This window comes from Monodelphis domestica, chromosome 4, assembly GCF_027887165.1.
Source record: "Monodelphis domestica isolate mMonDom1 chromosome 4, mMonDom1.pri, whole genome shotgun sequence".
NCBI classification, from domain to species: domain Eukaryota; kingdom Metazoa; phylum Chordata; class Mammalia; order Didelphimorphia; family Didelphidae; genus Monodelphis; species Monodelphis domestica.
In genome coordinates this window covers 150917654-150937409 of record NC_077230.1, presented here as the reverse complement: position 1 = coordinate 150937409, position 19756 = coordinate 150917654, and the positions used below count along the sequence as shown (strand labels likewise).

At 36.1% G+C, this 19756-nt stretch overlaps 1 protein-coding gene across 5 annotated transcripts in view; it reads right to left on the bottom strand.

Moving 5' to 3' along the window:
• The window catches only part of KIF5C (kinesin family member 5C), a 287301-nt gene that overhangs the window by 176272 nt on the left and 91273 nt on the right, over positions 1-19756 (bottom strand). For 2 of the 5 annotated variants that reach the window (XM_056793825.1, XM_007494150.3), the window contains exon 2: positions 11254-11474. The exons of the other annotated variants lie outside the window; for them this stretch is intronic. In XM_056793825.1, the coding sequence (XP_056649803.1) occupies positions 11254-11412 (159 nt within the window). In that variant the 5' untranslated portion in view covers positions 11413-11474. The remainder of the gene's footprint in view (positions 1-11253; positions 11475-19756) is intronic. 5 annotated transcript variants of the gene reach the window in all.

The following is a 19756-nucleotide window of genomic DNA, read 5'->3' as shown; positions in this document are numbered from 1 at the left end:
TACAATTTAGGTTGGGACTCAATAAAGTTATTCTAAGTGCAATTAGTCATTGCAAAAGTCATTCCAGAGAAACCTTCCATTGCTGAGGATACCCAACAGGATTCTCTCTAAAGTAATCTTCAAAAACGTGTATTTTATTTATATTTAGCTCCCAATTTTATTCTACAGTCATCTGGTCTTTGTGATTCTAACCCTTTTGTGATTCTTTTATTTCCTTGTTTATTTACTCTATTTGGAGTCAGAATTCGGAGTTGGAAGACCTGGATTTAAGTTCCAGTTATGCTATTTAAAAGTTTCTGTCTGACCTCAGGCCAATCATTTACCCTCTGAAGGTCTCTGGTCCTCACCTTTAAAATAAAAGGGTAGATGGAAGACCTCTAAGATCCCTAGTAGGTCTAAATCTAGGATCCTTTCTTCCCTATCTCCCACCCCCACCCCACCATTTCTTTGTATAAAAGCAAGATGACCCTAAGCTTAAGAGAAATAGAACTGCAATTGAATAAACAATATTTAAATGGATCTATTTAAATTTAATGTATCCATTTTAATATAAATATTTCAACAGAGAAAAATAAATAATATATGTGAACAAGAAAGCAGCCTGGGGAGGACCTGGGCTTTCATCTCCTTTCACATGCAAACTAATCTGAAGTGTCAGAGGATTCCAGGAGAGAAATAGCTGACAACCACATGGTAAAGGCATTTAAAATACACAAAGGCCAATGATGATTGTACACATGCCCATGGCAAATGAATTAGTTCACACTAAACATGTTCCTCAGATTCTTGGGACTAATGATGCCAAGTATTTATTCACCAAGGGTCTATAAGGGTATTAACATGACTCTCATGAAAAGTCTGTTTCTATTTGTTTTTATTTTTCTTAACTTTTTTTTTTAATTTAAAGTCCAAAGTTGAGCACTTTTCTCTGCAGATGGGCAGGTTCCATCTTTTCAATCTGTAAATGGTCACTTTCTATATACAGCTGTTAACAAATTCAAATGAAACACAAAAGTAAATTGAGCTTTAAACCAAAGTAACATTTCCCAGTTAGCTCATTTCTCAACTCAAATCTAATTCATATATTACTCAATAAACATTTATTAAGTATCTATCCATGTGCATGACCAAAAGGAAGCATTGAGAACTCATCCTCAAAGGCAAGAAGTCTTGCCTCTGACATATATTGGCCATGTGTCATTCTCCAAAATGAGAAGTTGTAGAACAGATATTAATTTGCTTTGGTAGAGAGATTTTTCTCATACCAATAAAATTATTAGCTCAGTCCCTCAAAACAGGTACATATGTTGGGAGGAAGCTGATATAGTGGATAAAGAACTGGACCTGAAGTCAGGAAGACTGGATTCTATTCCCACCTCTGGAACATTAGCTGAGTTCTAGAAGGTAGCCTCCCAAGATTTCACAGAGCACTGACAAACAGACATGGGTAAGGGTGAGAGGTTGACTATAAATCAATGAACAATTGCATAAACTACATATACTCAGTCTTTTTTATTTTTATTTTTCCAGATTGTGTCTATATAATTTTTAATGTGCATTTTCTGATATTTTTTAATCCATGTTCTCTCCCTCCCTCTGACCTCCCCCCTCCCCAAGTAGGCAGGTAATATGATAGAGGTGGTACAAATATTATCATAGAATACATATTTCCATGTTTATCATGTTGTGAAAACAAGACATATCACTTACAGTGGAGAAAAATTCTTGGAATAAATTAAGTGAAGAATGGCATTTTTGAATCTGCATTTGGACTCTAATCCTTGAATAGCAGTGGATCACTTTTTTCATCATGAGTCTCTTGGAGTTGTGCTGGAACCTTGCCTTGCTGATAATAGTTAATTCATTATCACCATTGCATTATTGCAATTATCATGTACAACATTCTCCAAGTTCTCTGCTCACTTCACTTTGCACCACTTCATATAAGCCTTTCCAGGATTTTTTGTGATCATCTTGCTTGTCATTTCTTATGAAACAATAGTATTCCATTACAAGCACATACCACATCATATTCAGTCATTCATTCCCCAATGATGGACATCCCTTCCATCCCTTCAGTTTCCAGTTCTTTGCCACCCCAAAAAAGAGTCAATAATCTGTCTTAATAGGAAATTTATCTTTACTATTGAATCGGTATTTCTAGCATTCAAAATTCCAGACATAGTAAAAGAAAACATGCTCTCTGCCCTTTCCTTCCTCTCTCTGCAGCTATCTCCCTGTCCTGCTCAAAAATGTGTTTGTATTATTTTGGTGTGCCCAACAATTTGCTAGAAAAATAGAGGCTTATTATCATGACTTTCCCAGAGATAGCATCAGAGTACTAATGAGAATAGAAAGGTGTGTGGTACAGAGGTGAGAGCAGGTAGGGCCACTTGTTGGAGATAGGGAAGGGTTCTCTGCATCTATTCCATCTACAAGAGTGAAAATAAGAAATAGCTGACTTTACCAGCACTTCTACCAGGATACTTAAAGAAGGTAAATAGCTTATACAATGGGAAAGGAGTACCACGGAAGCAAATGGAGTTCAATAGAAAGATCAACTGAAAGGGGCATCTAGCTGGACAGAGCCAGGAGTCAGACTCTAGCTGTGTGACCCTGGACAAGTCACTTAACTCCTTGACCTTGCCAATTGTTTTTACAAACAAACAAAATGGGCCACCTGAGGTTCAGAAAAGCAATACACTGTGTCTAGGGTCATTTGGTCCCAGGCATTTCTTCTTTTTGCATCATCAAATGCTCTTCATGGTTTAAAGGAGGGAGAAGGGATCAGTGTTTAGGCCAGAAACTCTGCAAAGTAGGCACAGGAATTAGAAAGAAAAGTAAGATGAATGTGTTAGTCAACTACAAACTGGAGTTGCCTACTAGAATGGCACTAACTGAGCTTACTTTGGACTTCCGGTTCCAAAAGGATGCCTGGTAAAAGCCTTTGGGCATCTGTAACAAATGAGATTGAGAGCAGCATTTTGTCTGCTACTGACAGAGCTCTATTGTTGATCCAATCTAATGAAACCATTTCTTTTCCCTTAGTAATCCAAAAGACTTTTCACAGTAGCCCCTACATTGAGTAAGAACAAGTTAAGTCCCCATCTAGCTCAGCAGCTGCCACACATACTGGATTAGCTCAGGAACTGCCTTCATAGCTCATATTAATTCTTATGAGAAGGGAAAGGAGTGAAGATTTTTTTTAAATCACTCTGGGAAATCCCAAAACTTCTTACCCCTTTTTTCTCAGCTTAGAAAGGAAAGAAGCATTTATAGAGCACCTACTATGTGTCAACTACTGAGCTAAGTACTTTATAAATATAACCTCATTTGTTTGGAATGTCTGATAGGAAGCTCATGCCCAGAACAAAATGCAGACAAGAAATAAGATCACCAGGCAGTAGGACTGCAGTGGTATTTTTTTTTGGCTTGACCCATTTTATCCTAATGATACAGTTAACATTTAGAGCACAAATTGCTTTACATATTTTATCTCATTTGATCCTCACAATGGCACTTTAAAATAGTTGCTAATTATCCAATTTGAACAGGTATCCCCCTTCTACATCTCAGGTATTAGTAGCAAGATATCCCCGAGATTTGGAAAATCCACATAAAACTTCTTGGCCCTCCCTTCGTACCAGAGAAATCTAAATTTTGTCTTTTTCTTTTATGGGATGTTTACAGCACACCCTATTTGTAAAATTTAGGTTAAATGTTTGGCCATGGGCTATAGGTAGGTCAATGTTAACATTTCTAGCCTTTGTGTATCATCTCCTGCCTTTCATCTTCACAAATTTTAACTTTTTCCTATTTTAACTTTAAAAAAGAAATTGTGTAGTTATGGTACAAAAGACAAAATATGTTGACATTATACAATACTCGACATACAGTCTATGCATTTCTGAGATTCTAAGCTTTTTCTTTGTCATGTTGGCTTTTAAATGCCATTTGTAGATTCCAAGCCCCCTACCCCCAAATTCCCATTTAAGTTCTTATGCTTACATACTAAAACCAGAAAAGGGAAAGTTGTAATGAAGAAAAGGTACCTGTAGATGGGGAAATTGAGATTGAAAGCAGATATGTGTCTTGAGTAGATTTGCATCACTAGCAGATGCCCTAGAAGGAATTTTAATTACTTGTTCAAAGTGTAGGATCCATATACTGTGTCACCTAGCTGTCAAGTATGTGATTGTTGCTTGGCCACTTTGTCATATTATGACCAGTGGTTCTTTGGTTTCAGTTTTGGTAACCTCATGTCACAGCAGGTTTCTAATGGCAAAAGTCACATCGAGACAGATATGGGTATAGCAAAGCAGCTGAGAATACAAAAAAAGTAGAAATTGGATCTAGAAAGAAGTCTTGGGCATTCAGATCTGATCTCGTTCCATTCAGCAATTCAATCAAGCAGACAGCAAAGGAAGTGAAAAAAAAAACAAAAACTGTGATGATTTCTATAAATAACAAAATATTGTTTTTAATTTAATTCAAAGATTGTCTTTTAAGATATCTGCCATTTTACTAAAATTCATGAACTCTAAGAATACTTCATATAAAGCTCAGTTTTTCTTCTTGATATGTAAGGTAGTGAATACTCTTCTGGAGTAAGCAGTGGGAAACTGAAGTTTTAGTCCTTCCTCTGCTATTAATTGAGAGGCTTAATTATCTTGAATAAATACCAGCCTTTCTGGGCTTCAGATTATTGTTTTGTTGAGAGAGAGAGAGAGAGAGAGAAAAAGAGAGAGAGAGAGAGAGAGAGAGAGAGAGAGAGAGAGAGAGAGAGAGAGAGAGAGAGAGAGAGAGAGAGAGAGAGAGATACTAGATAGATAGTATTTCAGGTTCTTTCTAATACAAATTCATTCTATAATTCTAAATTGTGAATTTCTCAAGTTTTTTTTTTTTTGTTTTGCTTAAAGTGAATTCTGTCATCATGGCATAAAGTACAATCCAAAAAAATCTAAATTACAAATGAAAATGATGCAAACCCAGCCCTGTAGTTCCTTTTCTGAAAAGGAAATGCATGCCATTTAATTATCTAAATTGCCTTGTGATTAGAGTCAGCAGGAAATTTTCTCTCAGATTCTTGGTTCCCTGGCATTTTTCTCAGTAGACTATAGAAATACAATACTATTACAACCTGCAGCTTCATTACTTTAATTTCCAAAGAATGACACTCAATTCTATTTCTTCTAGCTTCTTCTCAAATGAGTTCAGGTGGAATTCTGAATAGAGATTAACAACATAATACACTTTCAAAATATATGCACTTTGAAAAACAAAAGATTTGGGGATTAAGAAATGCAGCTTTAAAAACAGTAATTGCTCCATTACCTTTTCGTATTATCAACCCCTCTCTGGTTTTATAAAGAAGCACATAGCATTTTTGATAGAGAACTGGCCTCTGAGGCAGAATGATCTGATTCTTACCTCTGACTGGCTATGTGATCCTGGATAAGTCATTTAACACTCTGAGTGCTCTAGTCCAGAGGTCAAACTCAATTAGAAATGGGAGCCCACTAATATAAATAATAAGCATCTCTCCAGGTCATTTGTTGACTTAATCTTAAAATGTAATATTGTGTTTTATTGTACTTTTATTTATTCTGTTAAGTATTTCCCAATCAAATTTTAATCTGGTTCACCATCACTAAGGAGTGTATGTGAGCTAGCTGTGTGACCCTAAGAAGGTCACTAACCCCAATTGCCTAGCCCTTGCTGCTTTTCTATTTTAGAATTGATACTAAGAAGATAAAGGCTTTTTTTTAAACTATCTTGCGAAGTGTATGCTACCTCTAAGATGCTCTAAGCAATTAAGATTAAAGATTGCAGAGAAGGTGCTAACCTGCACAGTTTCCTCATCAAAATTACCTTATATCAATACAATCGGAGATCTAGTCCCTAACACTAGTTTTTTTACTTGTTTGTCTTTGTCCTGGTTAAGCAATGAAGACCTTGGGGATGTGCTGTTCTTTTGAACTTTGCTGCTAACTGAAGGTCCCCAGCTTTTGACGAGAAAAGTAGAACTGGAAAGCAAGCAGATAATAAAATAGTGCCTGAAAATACAATTGATCTCTGAATCACAGCTTCACATATCTGAATGATGGATTCTTGATGAGTGGTTCTAAAAATATATTTGCCTATCATATTTATAAATCTAATCAAGAGATTTTTAAACTGAAAATGAAGAGAAATGGAAATTAAACTGTCCATATACAGCTATGAAGCCACATACTATAAAAGATGACTAGAACAACACAGGAATAATGTGTTCATCTTTTTCATGTCTTGACTTGCTCATGAATTGGATTTAAGTAAGGCAGAGTTGCACAAAGTCATCATGGAGTATACAGGGAAGATACCTCTGGTGTGAGGGCATGTCATAGGAACAATATGAGTGAAGCAAATTAATAATTCACAGGATTTCCTGGTAATTCATCTCAATGAAGAGGAACAGTAATAAAACTTATGGTCTCATGTCTGTACATAATGTACAGAGTACAGGTAATAAATAAGGCAAGCTAACAGTATTGACAAAAGAAAGTATATTTAACCTCAGGAGTAAGACTGGGAATTGGCAGGATATGCTTCATAACTATTATGGCTTTTAAGCTAATAATATTTCACGTTTGTATAGTGCTTTAAAGTTTGCAAAACAATGTACCTACGTTTGTAAATCTAGTTTTGATAGTCTCTTCTCACAGAAACTATGTATATTGTTACCATGATTTAAAGAAGGAATAGAATCTGGGAGGGCTTAAGAGAGATTGTGAGAAACAGAGAAAGTTCTAAGATAATTTTTATTCTGAGAAACTACGAGTTAACTGTCATGGGGGGAATGAAGCTAAAGAGTTTAACTTTTATTAGGAAGACTGCATCCAAAGAAGAGACTTACAGCATAGTAGTCTTCCATTACAATCATGTATATATGATGTTCTCTTTGACAACTATACCAACTATACCAACATCTCTCTAACTGGTGATTGATCATTTCCTTTTTAATTATCATCATAGGTCCTCAGACAGACTCTTAGACACATCACGTTGTAGTAGATTAGGATCCAAGGTTTGAAATCAGGATAAACTGAGTTTAAGTGTCCCCTCAACCTTGTATTATTATTGTGATCCTGGAAAGTTTGCTTTTCTTTTTTGTGCCTCTTTTCCATATCCATAAAATGAAGGATTGAACCTGATCATCTTGAAACTCTCTTCCCTCTCTAAAATCTATGATACTTTGTTCCAGTCAAGGGCCATGTTCTTATATTTCCTCACATGTTAATAGAAACAAACTCATAACTAACATTTATATAACATTTTAAGGTTTGGAAATTGATTTATATTTTACATATATAAGCATATAATTTGATCTTCACAGTGCTTCCAAGTAGTTATCATATTTCTAAACTCTCACCCTGAGAGAGCTACATAGAAGAGCCATAGTTCCAGTTTCTCTGGAGAGGTCACCAATTGCAGATGATGATTAGAAGAGTGCAGAGTTCTAGCTGTGATCTTTCTCACAGTTGATACATTGTTGAAATATTTCAATATCTTTGTATTGTTTTGATACTCTTCTGTGAAAAGCATTGTATTACTAATAACATTTATGTTTGTCTAAGCCTATGTCATCAGTGTTTGACTGGAGGGAGAAGAGAGAGGAAAAGGGAGGCAGAAAAACAGAGAAGAGATGTAAAGAGCAGAGACAGAGAACGGGGGCAGAGGAAGGAAAGACAGAAACAGAGAGAAAGAGTGATAGAAAGAATGGAGTGGTGGAGAAAGGGGGAAAAGGAAAGAAAGAGAGAGAGACAGTGATTCAGAAAGAGTTACAGTGAAAGCTTCTGAAAAAAAGAAGTTTTGCTGGTTTATTTACAAACTGGGATTGTAGTCTGTCTGAGCACCTCTGATGATAATTAAAAAGGAAATGATCAATCACCAGTTAGAGAGATGTTGGTATAGTTGTCAAAGAGAACATCACATAACATGATTGTAATAGAAGACTACTATGCTGTAAGAAATGGCAAGCAGGAGAATTTTAGAAAAACCTGGAAAGATTTACATAGACTGATGCATAGTGAAATGAGCAAAATCAAGAAAGTATTGTACACAGTGACAGCAATATTATATGATGAACAACTTTGAATGACTTGACTACTCTCAGCACGATAGTGATATAAGACAATTCCAAAGGACTCATGACAAAAACTGCTACTCACTTCCAATGAAACCAACTGGTGGAACCTGAATGCAGATATGAGCATACAGTTTTTCACTTTTATGTTCTTCATGGAATATATATATATATATACATATATATATTTGCCTATCAGATTTATAAGTAAATATAAAACCATATATACACATACACACACAGAGGTTATCCCTTCCACATTATTATTTTTTCCTGTCTTGTGGTTTTGATATACTGTGGGTTGGCATAAGAAATTAAATGGGAATTCTGGAAGAGTTTTGCAGAAGCTGCAGATGACATGCAAAGGCCACCAGACAATACCAGAAAAGTTTCAAAACTCAGAAATTCATACTATATAACATCAAAATGATTTATCTTAATACCATAAATATATATAATTTCTTGTAAAAAGTTAAAATAAGTAAAAATTTAGTTTGTAAAAAGAATGAAAAAGATAGGAATGTAAAGATATTTCTAAAAATTCAGTAACTCATAAATGCCTGCAAGGTACCATAAACACCCAATAAAAGAAAAAACACTCAAACTTCTCTGGCATGAAGAAAAGGCCAAAAAATTTTGCCTGGATTTTTCAGGTTGCAGGCATACTACATCCTTAACCTCAACAATGTGGAAGTGCTAAGAAGTGTGTGTGTTGTGTTTGTGGGTGTGGGTGTTGTGCATGTATATATGCAAATACTACATATAATATATATGTGTATATATAATTCTTCCATAAGCTAAAATTTATTTTACATGATCATCACACACATATAACTTAGCTCTCATTTCTTACTGTCTTAGGGAGGTCATAGAGGAGGGTGGAAAAATTTGGAACTCAAATTTTTGGGAAATAAATATTAAAAATTATTTTAATGTAATTGGGAAAAAATAAAATATATTTTAAAAAAGAAAACACATAGCACACTTGGCATCCATATAGGATGCATGTGGGAGTGTTACATGGAAACATACACTTTATTTGAAAGGAATAGATTTGATCAAAGGGATAGTGGGATATCATTGTACAACAAGAAGATATGTTCACCATTGAAAACATCCACAAACTGGAAGAGGGAAGCATGATGAGAGCATTTGAACAAGATCAGTGGAAAATATTATAGATGATACAACCAGAAGAAGCAACTGGATAGTGAATTCCAGAAATAGAGCACAAAAAAATAGTATGGCATAGGATTGTTTGAAGAGGTGCTTAAACCACCTCATTATTTGCTTCTAAAAGCAGAATAGCTGATCACTTCTTGACTTGTCTAAATGCTGGTTTTATTTTTTAAGAAGGTAAAAAAAAGTACTGGGACAAACTGCTATCCTTAATCAGATCCAAAACAATTAAGGAAGAACTATTATGGAAACCTTGAGAAAAAGTGACCATCTTAGAGTTCATGAGATAAGGAGGAGAAAGCTGGAGGTGGTTTGATGTCCACCCTAAATTTGGGGGGAGATGCCAAAGAGTTAAGAAAAAGTAGTCCCAAAATTCTACAAGGGAAGTCAATGAAAGAGGAATAGAATTCTCTCAAGAATAAAATTCTGATGACACAAAAACAATTATTCTGATGAGACAAAAAAGAGAAAGCTGTAAAAGGAGCTTACTATTCACAAAGGCTCTGATCTGTTAGCTGCTTTTCATACAGATACCAAAGGCTCAGAACTATGCCACTGAGATGTGCAAATCCAACAGCTTTGTTATCATAGCCTGCTCTTTGGGGATCAACACTAACACTCAGGATCATTTAACTTCCCTGAAGTTATATAGCCAGGGGATACTTAGTTCTTTCTGCCTGGTCCTAAATTGCCCCACATCCTTGCTGTTCAAAACTGATTTATTCATGACACCGAATTAGTTCTGATGGTCTACACTTGGAGATCACTTTGACCTCCACTTCACCCCATCAAATGAACAGAACTATGCATTTAGAGTTGGACAGTTTCTTATAAATCATGTAATCCAACCCTCAAATTTTACAGATTAGGAAACTGAAGTCCAAAGAAGTACTTATAAGGCTAGGATTGGAGTCAATTCTCTTGACTTCAGGTTAAGCCCTCTATATCTATACCAAACTGTTCCTATTCTGCAACTACTATACTTATACTTCATGACCATTTTCTCTCATCTTGCATTCTCCGTCTTCATTCTTCATATACTCAACTACTTTATTCTGTTATAAACTCATCCAGGGACCAGAACTCATTCTTCCATGTCAACCCTCCATCAACAGCAGCAAAAAAGATTTTATGCTCCTTTTTAGCCTATAGGTAATTGGTAATTGCTGACAGCTGCAAGAATGCTGAGTTTTCCTAATGTCTGTCTATCCCCAGAGATCTCAACTTTAATAAGTCATCATCCAAAGAGACCAATATGTTGACTGAGAGCTAAGTCCAGTGATGGAGGTCCTAGGTTCAAATCTGGCCTCATATACTTCCTAGCTGTGTGTTCCTGGACAAGTCACTTAACCCCTATTGCCTAGCCCTTATTGCTCTTCTGCCTTTAAACCAATATCCAGTATTGAGTCTAAGATGGAAGATAAGGGTTTTTACAAAAGACACAGTTAATAAGAAGGAAAGATCAATGAGACTGAATATAAAAAAAGTGGCATGGGCACATAAGAGTGTCAGGAATGTTGAGGGGTAGAATAAGGTGAGGCTGGCAACGAATTCTAAAGACAACAAAGAGACCTTAAATAAAATAATAAAAAAAAAAACACTATATTGTGGATGAGAGAAAGACCAAAGAAGGCATAAGACCATTGCTCAATGATGGAACAATGATAATGGAAAGAAGGTAGAATTACTCAACTGTTATTATTTTGCTGATTTTTTCTCTACTTAAAAAGTAGAGAATGGAAAATGGAATGGAAAATGCCCAACAAAAGTAGCAAAAAGGAATGTAGAACTCTAAAATTCATTATTTAAAAATATTATAGGTAACTTTTATTTTTTCACTACCTTTATTTCCTAATATTACCCTTTCCACTTTCCTCCCCAGAGTCATCACTTGTAAAAAAGGAGAGAGAGAGACAGAGAGAGGAGAAAAATTCACAAAACTAGCCAACCTTAACTGAATTTGACAGTATATGCAATTTTCCACACCCATAATTTGGAGTTATATTTTCTCCCCTCTTCTTCAGAGTCAAGCAACACACTACATGGCACACAGTAGACACAATGCCACTCGACTGGTTTCCATTTTTTTTTATTCTTTCCATTTGCATTGTAGATAGTCATTGTGTATGTTGTTCTAAAATATATTTCAAGTAGATGGTTTGTAAATGTCCTGAAATGAAAAGTGACAACAAAAAGGTCAGCAAGAACAAGTGATGGCAGGCTAACTTCATTTTCTTTTTTCGAAAGGACTACTATCCTAATCCATGGAAATGCTACAGCTAGAATTTACCAAATTTTAACAAAGAATTTGACTAAGTTACTCATGCTATATATATTTCTATATTATTTCTATTTCTATATCTAAAAGATATGAGTTAGATGATAGTATAGTTTGTTAATTAAGGAAGAACTTGAATGACCAGATCCAAAGGATAGTCATTAATGAGTTGCCTATGGAAGGCCCTAGGACTCTTTCTCTTGCTCTGTGCTATCCCACATTTTTACCAATAACTTTGATGAAGACATAGAGGCATATTTATCAAATCACAGTGAGACAACTGGTAACAAATAGAGCTCTAAGCCTGGAATCAGAAAGACCTGAATTCAAATCTGTCTAACCATGAGTAAGTCACTTAACTTCTGTCTGCCTCAGTTTCTTCAACTGTTAAATGGAGATAATAATTACACTTACCTCCAAAGGCTGTTATGAGGATCACATAAGATGAAAATAGGATGTGAAAAGATGAAGAGTATAAGATAAAGAAACCATTAACTCTAATCTTGGGGTCATTGGGAACATTTCTGGTGTATTTTGTCTTTAATGTCTTCATAAATAAAAGGTAGGGGGCACCTAGATGGCTCAGTGGAAGGAGTGCCATGTCTACAGATAGGTTCAAATCTGGCCTCTGAATACTTCCCATGACCCCAGGCAAGTCACAACTCTGATTTCTTTAGCCCCTACCATTCTTCTGCCTTGGAATAATACACAGCATTGATTCTAAGATGGAAGATAAGGGTTTTAAACCAATAAATAGTAAATATGTATAACAAAAATAAAAAGCAAAGCTTAGTATGCCTTCCCACAAACCACGGAATACTCAAAAGCATAGTAAAAGCAATTCCTATTTACATAGCATTTTGCTCATATGTTTCAAAGCATTTCAATAGCCTTTTGAGGCAGTGGTATTATTTACTACCCTTTTTTTTACAGATGAGGCAACTGAGGCTCAAAGAGAAATTGACAACTACAGTCACATAACTAGTATATGATTACAAGATCATAAATCTAGGGATGCAAAGGACTTCATATGTCTTCTAGCTCAACCCCCTTATTTTAAAGATGAGGAAAGTGATGTTGAGAGATGTTAAATAAGTTGTCCAATGTCACACAAAGCAATAGCAGCGATGGAATTTGAAATACCAGGTGCAGTGTTCTTGCCACTACACCATGCTCCTAGGACTCAAACCCAGCTCTTCAGACTTCATATTCAAGGTTCTGACAAGACATGTTTTTGATATCATTTCCAATAAAATGCTCACACAAATAAAAACTTCCTTTTAAAGGTTAATGGGCTAAAGAAACATACATTTTTCCTGACTTTAGAAAGATGGAGTAAATAAAAAGAAACCCTGATTCATACATGCTAAATGATAGGAATATTGTGATGTGGAATATAAGTGTAAAATTGCCTTGGTCTAATTAGCCCTTGATCATCCACACCAGTGGCAGATCCACAATTTTCATATTTTCATCCCTCAGGAGGGAAAATCAAATCTTATTACAAATTACTGCATTTAATTACAATAAATTCTGAAAACTTGTGAAGATGTTCAGGGCATCGTATCACATTGAAATATAAGTCAAAATATTTGTAAAGTTCAGCCATAGGACCACTTATTAGAGTAAAAATAGATTAGACCTCCCCCCAAAAAAATTAAGTACTACCCTGCCTCCTATAACCCAGGGGAAAAAGCTCTGGCACATCCTACCAAGCTGGAAGAGCTTCTAGTCTATGCCCCATAATAAAATGTTATCCCAGGATCTACCTAGCTAAGCGTGAATGGTAGTAGGAGGTGGGATGAGGGGACAAAAGGTTGTCAGAGCCCTTATTCACATCTCCAGGATTTGAAGCACTGAATTTAAAGTCACAGAACCTAGGCTCTATCCCTTCTTGACTTGTGTCAATATGACCTTGGACAACTCACTTTTCCAATCTCTGACTCAGTGTGTTCATATGTAAAATAGGAAGATTGGACTAGATGGCCTCTGAGATCCCTTCCAATACTAAATGTATATAATTCTATAATCCTTGGGCAAGTCATTTTACTTCTCCGGGTTCTCAGTAAAACATGGTGTTGGACCAGGCTGTCCCTGAGGCCCCATTTTAACTCTAAATCCATGATTTTAGGAAGAATGATTTTTTTGGTCCAAGCACCTCATGAAACTATATCATAAGGCACAGAGTACCCTGCATAGTTAGGAGGAGTCCTCACACCTATGAAATCATAGAGTTTTTTAAAGTATTCAATATGTATGGAAATTTGTTGCTTTAATATCTCTAGTTATTTGGGCAAGCTAGGTAGAATAGTAGATAGAATACCCCTAGAGTCAGGATGTCTTGAATTCAAATCTGGCCTAAAATACTTCTTAGCTGTGTGACCTTGAGCAAGTCACTTAATCCCAATTGCCTGGCTGTTACCACTCTTTTGCCTTATATCACTAAATATCAATTTTAAGAGAGATGGTTAAGTATCATTTTTTACTATAGTTATATAAATTTGGATCTTCTCTCTCCTCCCTAGTGTAACAGTTAAAATTTAGGGAGACTGAGGCAGGTAGAAATTAGTTTCTCTCTGCAAGGAGTATTATATTTTTTAGAGGTTTATTAAAGGTTAAAGATTAAAGAAAATACAGAATAAGAAAAAACACGTGCCTAGGCCAGAGGCCTAGGCCAGATAACCTCACATCACAGAAGAGACGCATCTGCTCCAAAACGGAAGTCCAAAAGAAGAGAGCCCAAAAACCTTTGCCATCAGCTTAAATCCTTCCTAGATCTTGGCCCACCTCAGAAGTGCGTGAGATTACAAAGCATTCTGGGGAAGTGGAGCAAGGGCTTGTGGGGATTGAAGTCCAGAGTTCAAATCTCAATTTTACACTAGCACACTCGCACAAAAGCCACAGTATTTTGTTTCCCATGTACTTCGAAGGGGAAGAAAGTTCTTTCTATGAACTCAGTTTCAAAACCAGATGTCTGTCAGTATGTAAACACCTGGTAGGCAGAAAGACAAATTGCTACTAAACATAAGCAAGGACACCTCTGACCCCTAATTCATTTACATGGCCTGGGTTAAATGCACAGCTGGACTCTCAAATCAAGTAGGAAAAAGAAGTCACTCCATCAAATATATTTAAGAGACACAGAAGAGCATTACAAGAAAAAGAAACATCTTTCCTATAGCAAGATCCATAGAGCTTAACAACCAGCTAATTTATTTTATAAGGGTAGAATAAGGTAAGAACTTTCTCTGCAATGACATCAACAAAAACTAGGAAGCATTTAATGTACTACTTTAGCTATATGTTCAAGGCTAATGTCAAAGAAATGTGGAAGCAGAAAGATGTAATAATTGATAGAAAACTAGGCAGGCAGTCAGGAAGACCTGTGTCCAAATTGCACTTCAGACTCTACTTAGCTGAGTGACTCTGGACCTGTCATTTAAGGTCTCTGGGCCTCAGTTCCCTTATATGTAAAATGTGGGGATTAGATTCAGTGGTCTAAAACTATGATCCTTCTACTTTTCTATAAAAAAAAACAATGCAGGAGAAAAGGGAAGAAACTAAAGATGAAAAGAGAGAACCTTTTCATTTTAAAATTTGGCCCAGGGAAAGTTAGGGTCACTATGAGATATAAGAGAGAGTCTTTTTGCCTGAATTTTCTCAGTTAGCATCTGTCAGAACTAATAATTTTTAACATCAAGTAAGATACATCTATGGCATACAAGTGAGAACATTAATGGATTTAGTGACCTGAGAAGAAATATCACTAATGCAAGTAGTACCACCTTCACTGGACCATCCAGTAACAACTCTACTGTCCTAATTTACTTGGGTAAAGAAAGTAGAATAATATCTCTGCTACCCTAATCTTCTACCAATTGGAACTTATATTTAACTAGAATTGGTGATGGGGGAGAAGGTAATCTAAAATATAGTGAAATGAATCGAGAGTAATTATATCCTAAAAAATGTAGAGAATGGGAAAGTTTCCCTAAGATATTACACTTCCTGAGGGTCAAGGTAAAATCCTGCTCTATCTTTTACTCTCAATTATTGAGCAGAGAAATTAAATTTTTTCTGCAGTTAAAATGGAAGAAAATAGAATTTTAATTCTGCCTGAAATGTTGTGTCCCAGAGGGAGGGTTTTTAGTACTATATAAAATAAATCTGGGCAAAATGGATGGAGAAGCAGTGTGACAAAGTATATAGAGGGCCAGTGTCAGAGTCAGGAAGAACTGGATTCAAAAGTCCTGCCTTGAGCATGTAGTGGTTTTGTGATTATGGACAAAATAATTTAATCTCTCAGGATTCGCCAGATAGCTCTCAAAAACAAGAAGTTATAAACAAGCTGCTTATTTGCATCCATATTTGGAGTTTTCAGTACAAGAGAATCTTGCTCCAAAGAAATCACAACTCCAGCCCCACTTAAAAAAAAAAGGAATCCAGTGGATTGATTGGCTGGTTGGTTTCTGAAACATTGGGCTCAATAAGCATAAAGCTCCTTTTATTTTTTTTTATTAAATGTTGTTTTCAAAGACATAAGTTTTAAAAGATAAAGGCTTATTTCCATGGGGTAAAGCTCCTCCAAGGGATAAAAGACAAGGTTAAATTATATTCAGTGTGTCTTTAATGTTGAGAGTATTTTATCATATGCTAATTCCTCAAAAGTTTATAATCCATGTGTATAGTATTATCTAGAATATTTATTCTCTACATGGAATACAAGAGATTTACTATCCTAATACTTATGATTTTAAAGTCACCGGCTCACAGCAGTGAGTAAAATTCATTTGGGGTGATTGATGTCCTAGCTTTGTTGCATCGCAAAACCAGCGACAAAACTGTGAAAAGAATCCAGCTATTACAGTCTTCCTGGGAGATAATACATCAATGAACTGAAAAAAAGTGTTGCTGGTTGAAGCACCAGGGAACACACTTAAGGAGCAATATTTAAGCCAGAGTATTTCTGAAAATGCCAAAGACACTGAGAAATGAGTCTACTCAACAGTATCTAATTTCCTACGGTGAACTTGCAGTGCTTCCCAATCAAAGACCTCCCTATACATGCAGCCTTATTCCTCCATTCTATTCAGGCCAGCTTCCCTATTTTTCAGTTCATATTTCTTCTAGCTGTAGAGAGTTTTACAGTTGGCAAAAACCTTTGTGAGCATTAACTCATTTGAATCCTGCAACAATCCAATGTTATAGCAGGTTGAAGGTATTAGCATCATCTGTAAAATTAGGAGAAAAATGTTCTGAAGTCTATGATCCCCATTTATAGATAAGGAACTTAAAATTCAAAGATAAAGTAATTTAGAATCACATCAATTTATATCTGAAAAAGATTTTAGAGATTATAAGTAGTCCCAGACCCTCAAAGGAATAAATGCTTGAAATGCTTGGTCACTGATTGAGGTCTGAAGTCCAGAAAGGTGGTGGTTTTTCCAAGGTCAGACAAAGAAATTGTGATAGTGCCAGGACCTGAGCCACAGTTCTCTGAGGCATAGTCTAATGTTTCTTTCATTACCCCAAGCTTCCACTTCCTCACGCCACTCCTCTCTATATTAATTCATATCACACTAATCTTTATTAACTTTTCTTTCTTTCTTTATGCCTTTCTTTTCTCTTTCCTTTTTCTCTTTTCTTTATTTCTCTACATTCCTTTTCTTTCTCTTTCTACCTTCTTTTCTTTTCTTTTTCTCTTTCTTTTCCTTTCTCTCTCCCTTTCTTTTCTTTCCATTCTTTCTTTCTCTTTCATCCTTTCTCTCTTTCTACCCTTTCCTTCTGTCTTGGAATTGATACTAAATATCAATTCCAAGACAGAAGAGTGGTAAAGGCTAATCAATAGGAATTAAATTACTTGCCCAGGGTACACAGCTAGGAAGTGTCTGAGGTCATATTTAAACCCAAAACCTCTAAGTCTTTAGGCCTAGCTTCCAATCCACTGAGCCACTCCATGGCCCCCTTACTCATCTTTCAATGTGCATTGTAAGTATCAGCTCTTCATTAGTGATACTACCTCATAATGAATTTCCATTCTTTTACGCCATTTGCATTTACTGTCCTCCTTTTACAATTATATAATTATACTTTCTTATTCTCCAAATTGTCTGAATCATATATTTTCATACTTTACTATATTAACTGTAGCAGTCCACTCATAGCTATGGACAAGGGAAACAGTGTGTACAGAGTGGCTTAGAAGAGAGCATGCTCAGTCTTGAGCATGCTCAGTCTTGCCCATGGCGGGGAAAGCCTCTGACCCTTGACCCCAGCTTCCCCCAGGTTTGGTGGGAAAACAGGTTTCTTTGTGCTCACCTGGCTAAGAGAAACCACACCTATACCTTGTCATTAACCAATGATAATCATCCCTATGTATTGTGTATATTTGCATATCAAAGAGATTAAATACAGGGCACAGCAAGCTCTGCTTCTCTCTCTTCCACTTGGATCTCAGCTCTCACTGATGCCTGTCCTTGCTCTGGCCAAGCTCCATCTTTGATTCCTTTCTTGATCTACCTCTCCCACTTGGAACCTGGCCTTCGGCCAGGCACTTTCTTTTCTCTATCATGTCTCCGACCTGTGTGGTATTAAATTTGGATCACTGGATGGGTATAAGCCTTCTGAGTAGTCCATTGATCTGAGTTTTTGCTGTGGCTCCTTGATAATTAATAAGACCTGGATTTCTGACTCATTCCTGCCACCTAATATCTCTAATTTGGCTCCGCCATCCCCCTTGTGGCATCCAGAACTTCTATCCTTCCTCTATCTTCCTATCTTGAGGCTTCTCGCTGGTTCGAGGAAGCTTCATTAACTGTCTCTCATCTCCATGTCTTTGCATTAGCTGGGCTCCATACCAGAAATTGCCCTGCTTCCTCATTTCTACCTCTTGTTATCCTTAATTTCCTTCAAACTCAGCTCAAATGCCACCTCTAAAGAAGACTTTTCCTTTTCTCCTCAATTGCCACTGCATTCCTCTCTAAGATTACATTGTAAGTATTTTGGATATATAGCTATTCATATATATATGTTGTCTTGCCCATTTGAATGGAAGCTCCATGAAGACAACAGACCATTTCACTTTTGTCTTTGTCCCCTGTGCTTAGCACAGTATCTGACACATAGTAGATCCTTAATAAATATTTGTTGGTTAATTGTTGAATAATAGTAAAACTTGTTAAAAACCATAAGTTGCTGATCTGCATTGGTAGAGGAAATTCTTCATTAAGAGATCCTTCCCAATAAAATCTGAGTTCTGGCAAGGAAATAAATAAGCAATGAGAGAGAGAGAGATTAGACAGACAGACAGACAGACAGACAGACAGATAGATAGATAGATAGATAGATAGATAGATAGATAGATAGATAGATAGATAGACACACACACACACACATATATATATAGACAGACAGACAGAGATACATACCTACATACACAGGTACATACATAGATACATACATACATACATAGATTGACAGATATATATATACATAGAGACATACATACCTACACACATAGATACATAGATAGACAGAAAGATAAATAGATAAGGATCTTCATCACACAATGCTACTGTAGATAATAGCTTCTACTTCACTAATGGACATATAGAGGCAGAAGAGTTCTGAATTGGATCCATAATCTTAAAAGGTCTATCCAGCAGTGTATTTTTTGAACAATAAAAATTTCTAGAACTCGATAGATTGCACATTGTGTCACTAGACAGTCAAGCTTGGTTTGGCCCAAGCTACAGTTCTAATGGTTTGGTTTTAGTTTTGGTTTTTAAACATTCTTCCATTTACTCAGGTTCACTGTCTCAAAGTTATCCTTCCTCTCCCTCACTCCAGTTGCTCACTAAATCTTGTGAGTTCTACCACAACAGTGCTCTCTCCCTCTCTCCTCCCTTGTTTCCTCTTCACACATATACACAACACACATTTATTTGTCTTTATCTCTACGTTCACATAACCACCACATCACTTTAGTTCAGACTCTTATCACTTCTCACTTGGATTGTAATACTCTCTTAATTGCTCTCTTCCCTCTCTCTCATCCACCCTCCACATAGCTACAAATAAATAATCCTAAAATACATCCTGTTCTTCATCCTGTTACTCCTTTGTCCAAAAATCTTCAGTGTCTGCAAAGACAAAAATACAAGATTTTCAATAGA